General features: G+C 35.6%; 1 protein-coding gene across 1 annotated transcript; it reads right to left on the reverse strand.

Moving 5' to 3' along the window:
• Nucleotides 1-943: 943 nt before the first annotated feature.
• On the reverse strand, nucleotides 944-4,369 carry LOC139731348 (protein D3-like). Its single transcript, XM_071642244.1, has 3 exons — nucleotides 4,238-4,369; nucleotides 2,153-2,345; nucleotides 944-1,167 (listed from the first exon to the last, which is right to left on the reverse strand). The coding sequence occupies exons 1-3, from the start codon at nucleotides 4,367-4,369 to the stop codon at nucleotides 944-946; spliced, it is 549 nt and encodes a 182-aa protein (XP_071498345.1).
• Nucleotides 4,370-4,608: the final 239 nt, after the last annotated feature.

Below are 4,608 nucleotides of genomic sequence, written 5' to 3' on the forward strand. Positions count from 1 at the left end.
AGCCTGAAAAAGGAAAATAAAGTTTTAGTGCAAACACATTTAAGATATACATGCACTGAATCAAATGTTTAGTACATAGCATAAAGTTTCCATGATGAAAAATATTAGAATTCTTCCATGGCTTTTACAACACACTTCATATTAGAAACATAAAGATAAACATACCTCATTCGGTATGATTTGTAACAAACAGGACAATAAATAAACTTCCTTCAAAATGCTGCATTAAAAAAAACACATTATATACCCATATAATTATATAAACAGTGCACTCCGATAAGGAAGTTGTTGGAACCAATGGTGTTCTTTTGTTACATTGAAATTTCATTTCAGCTGGACAGTAACGTATAGAAAGATATATAGATGATAATTTTGAGATCTAAATTTTTGTTTTGTTGTTGTAAGAACTTTGTTATAACCATTATTGTTATAACAGGAGTGCACTGTATGTATAGGGTGAGTATACATAACTTGTAAAGACCTAATTCTTTACTTTTCATCATAATTGTAAGAGCACCATGTAAAACAAAAGTAAAAAAAAATACAGAAACCATTCAATATGGACATTGCATATAATTCCAACATATTTGGTATAATTGTCCCACTTTCTTAAATTGTGAACAATATTTATGCCCTTATATACCACAAGTTATGTAGTATGATTACAGTTAATATTCATTATAAGGCACTGGTGCACAAAACAAAGCAAAATTTACTTCCTACAGACCAACTTACATGGTCTTACAACAGTAAAAAGTACTTCCCTTTAACTTGTATACATGGTCTTACAACTGAACAGAAATACATGAGGCCACTGCATGCGTATGCTGCAAAGTTTCCCTTTCAAATAGGAATGGATTGACTTAATTTGTAGTCTGACTATCGTTACATGACACAATCATGATACCATCTATTTCTAATCTAGACCACAGTCTATCCAAATTTACTGTGGTGTGGCAGCCTCAAGTTCTGCACGTTGAACCGGCACCCACTCATCATATTGAGCCCTAAAGAAGTTCCCGGCAACGGGGTCACCCAGCTTGTTCTCTGCGGCAAACCTGCGCAGGCTCCACTTGTAGCGCCGCTCCTTGTTCCGGGGCCGGTAAGCTTCGGAAGGAATGTACCCTGGTGGCTGCTTGTAGATGAGGAAGCAGTATCGATGCAAGCCTGCAGAGAATGAGAGAAAGAGAGAGGAGAGGGAGGGGGAGAGATGACAGAAGAAAGAAATAGTGGTAGCAGGGGAGATAGTGGATAAAGATTAAAAAAAACAAAAAACAGATTATAGCAGAGAGAAAAAAAGGAAGGCAGAGAGGCAGGAGGAGTGAGAGGAAGAGAGGGATTATATATATATATATATATATATATATATATATATATATATATATATATACATACATATATATATATATATATATATATATATATATATATGTATATATATATATATATATATATATATATATATATATATATATATATATATATATTTATGTATATAAGTGTAAGAGATGAGAGATATGAAGGGAAAGGAAGATAGAGAAAGACAAAAAGGAGAGAGAGTGAGTGTAGACAAACAGTTTTGTGGTCTTTTCTTCTGCAACCACTACTTGAGATTCAATGTAATCAAGTTCAGGCTTGACATTTCTAAAGGGGATTAGCACAGATTAGGATTAGCCAAGAACTATCCTTCCATGAATTCTCTCTGAGACTACACTTAATCTTATCATAACAAGGTCTTCATGACATCACTTCATCACACTCCAACAGTTATGTTCACACATACATGGGATTTACTCACTCTGTTATCACTATAGAATATTCCAAGAAATATACAAAATATGAAATATATGAAATCCACATTTCTGCATACCAAAGAGAATGGACATTACTCCTTCATGTGCATGGTACTTGTGCGAAAGTAGTGAGGTACAATGTATGTTGCATTCAAAATACCCGAGTACTACATGTATGTCATTATTGTCTTTTAACAATTTTCTTTCTAGAAATGGTTCAGTGCACAGTTTGTTTAATTCACTTGCATAAAACACTGAATTCAATTCTAACACTATCTGTGGTCCAATGATAAGTGTGCGGATACACGGCACCATAAATTCTTTCGCCAAAAACATTTTAAAAGAGATTTCTTTGGTACCTGAGCCTTCAGGGGCACCAGATCCAACATACTCTGTCTGGAGCTTGCCCGTCTTGGAGTCCCCACCCGAGACGTCGACCATCATAAAATGGTGGACTTCCCGCACTGTCTCCGCCGCATCGGGGTCAGTCATGATGATGGTGTAGAGGGCGCCCTCTTCAGCTGGAAATGTGATATGTGGCATGTCCTTCACCTGTACTTGAAGCAAAACAGTGTAATGAAGATCAAAGTGCAAAGTGAAGTTCATAGTTTATCAGAAGGAAGATGTCGCTCTTTCTTTTTTTCAAGTTCATCAAACTTTGGGCATTCGTTTTTCTCTTTCTCGCTTGTAAACCTGTAAGAATTTCTTTTTCCACTTACACACACCATTTTCATTTTTTTTCTTTCTTTTTTTCAAGTTTCATCAAACTTTGAGCATTCATTTTTCTCTTTCTTGCCTGTAAACCTGTAAGAATTTCTTTTTCTACTTACGCACACAATTTTCATTTTTGTTTTCTTCTGATTTTTTTATTTTTAATGTGCAGTTTATAGCAACATTGCTGGCGTGGTTCTCTAACCTTTCCAGGTTATTCTTGTAACCACACTTGTAAACACAATTCATGTAAGTGGGTTTATGGCAGACAAAACGAGGTAAAGGGCACTTCTTGCATCTGAAAATTTTACATCTTTATTGCCAAACACATACATATATAAACACACACACACACACACACACACACACATGCACCAATTATGTATATATATATATATATATATATATATATATATATATCCTATAATTGCATTTTGTTGAGAATGGAGAAAACATGATGTGAGATGTCTCTACTATAGGGTGTAATTTGAACATACAATGCCTCATATTTACTCTAAGATCAATAGGTAGTAGATGAAACAATTGCATCATACAGAATGTTACACTAAGTATCATCTTGATCACTGTAAATATACTATATCAAATCAACATTTCTTTGCAAAGTACCTGGTAGTAATTCATCAAAACCATTACCAAACACATGGAATCTTACATGAAACAAACTTCTTGGGTCTGTTCTTCAGGATTCAAGAATCCAGTACATGTATTAGGAAATGGATTTACAACAATTTTATGAACATTTGCTCTTACAAGTAATTCTGATGTTGTGAGGAATTCATACATTGTAGTAACAATGGTTTAGAGGGAGCACACTATATTATTTATCCCCTGAATACTACATTGTATAATGAATGCTGCAGACACATTCATAGTCTTGCAAGACGTTGGATGTACCAGCATATTTCTTGTCTTTCAAAGCAACAAATAAAACCTTCATGCATGCAACAGTTCAATAATGCAGGTAGTTCTTCTAAGGAAGTGAGTGCACTAAAAGACACCAAGCATCATCATTAAAAATAGTACAAATATGTAGGCGGTGGGGGTGGGTGGGGGGCGCACGCACCCCTCTCCCATTTTTCCTTTTTATTTCTTTTGCTTCAACAAAAAATAAAGGGCGTGCACTGGTTGCTGTCCTTCCTGGATCTGCCACTGAACATTCATGGGTGTTTCTTGAATACAGTCCAGTAGTTAAAGTTACATCAGTAGAGAAAATGTCATAATATTTGATATTTATCTAAAGGCTATACAATCAACAGCCTCTGACTTAATGCAAAGGTTGCCTAACAGTTACTCTAAACATATTCACAGTTCAAAAGTCATGTATTTCAACAAGTATTCACCCAACTTAATTCTTCTATGTGCCCAGACCCTTTACAGCAGTTACTTGCAGTGTGTTTTCATGAGGGTATGGTGATGCAATAAGGATGAAAGAGGATTAGGTTCGTAATCTCTCATAACAGGCAAGGTAATTAGTCCCTATACATATACAGATCATACAGATAATGACTACCAATATCATTCTCCAAGGCATGTCAGAGGCACCCACACCATCTCCTCAGTATTAGAATTACATGATTCAGAACTTTTAGAATGAATTACCAATAGATGACATGACCAAGGCAAACTGTGTGCAAAAATGTGTCTCGCCCATTCACGTAGAATAAAACACTCTGATCAAATTCTAACCATGACTCTGAGTGAAGCCTACTGACCTGTGTTGGAGTGAGCTCATTCCCAAAGTCACATGATACCCCAGAAGGATACACAATCTCTGCTCTTAGGGGTGGAGCCTTGTCAATAACGTCTGGCTTGACACCAAGTTCCTCCCATCTTGGAGATGCCATTGTTGTTTGTTGTTCCTCTTCTTCCGTGAATATAACAACGAAACAAATGAAAAAAAAAAAATTCTTCCCAATTACCGAACTCTGATGACAACCAACCAACATTCCACATTTTTCTTTTTTTCTTTATACGAAGTATTAAAGCACATATCATTGCTGAAACACAGAGTCACTAGTGAAACACACCAAACTGTAATATACACCACATTTTATACAATATTAACTGAAATTCATAGCAGGGC

The sequence above is a fragment of the Diadema antillarum genome, unplaced genomic scaffold (assembly GCF_040938485.1).
Source record: "Diadema antillarum isolate AM-2024a unplaced genomic scaffold, OU_Dant_1.0 scf00000022, whole genome shotgun sequence".
Classification (NCBI taxonomy): Eukaryota; Metazoa; Echinodermata; class Echinoidea; order Diadematoida; family Diadematidae; genus Diadema; species Diadema antillarum.

Excerpts from the sequence above, each read along its gene's own strand:
- LOC139731348 (XM_071642244.1), bottom strand. The coding sequence starts at position 4,369 with ATGGCATCTCCAAGATGGGAGGAACTTGGTGTCAAGCCAGACGTTATT. Across the intron at positions 2,346-4,237 it reads ATGAGCTCACTCCAACACAG|GTGAAGGACATGCCACATAT; the intron begins GTCAGTAGGCTT and ends CTTCAAGTACAG. Across the intron at positions 1,168-2,152 it reads TGGTGCCCCTGAAGGCTCAG|GCTTGCATCGATACTGCTTC; the intron begins GTACCAAAGAAA and ends CATTCTCTGCAG.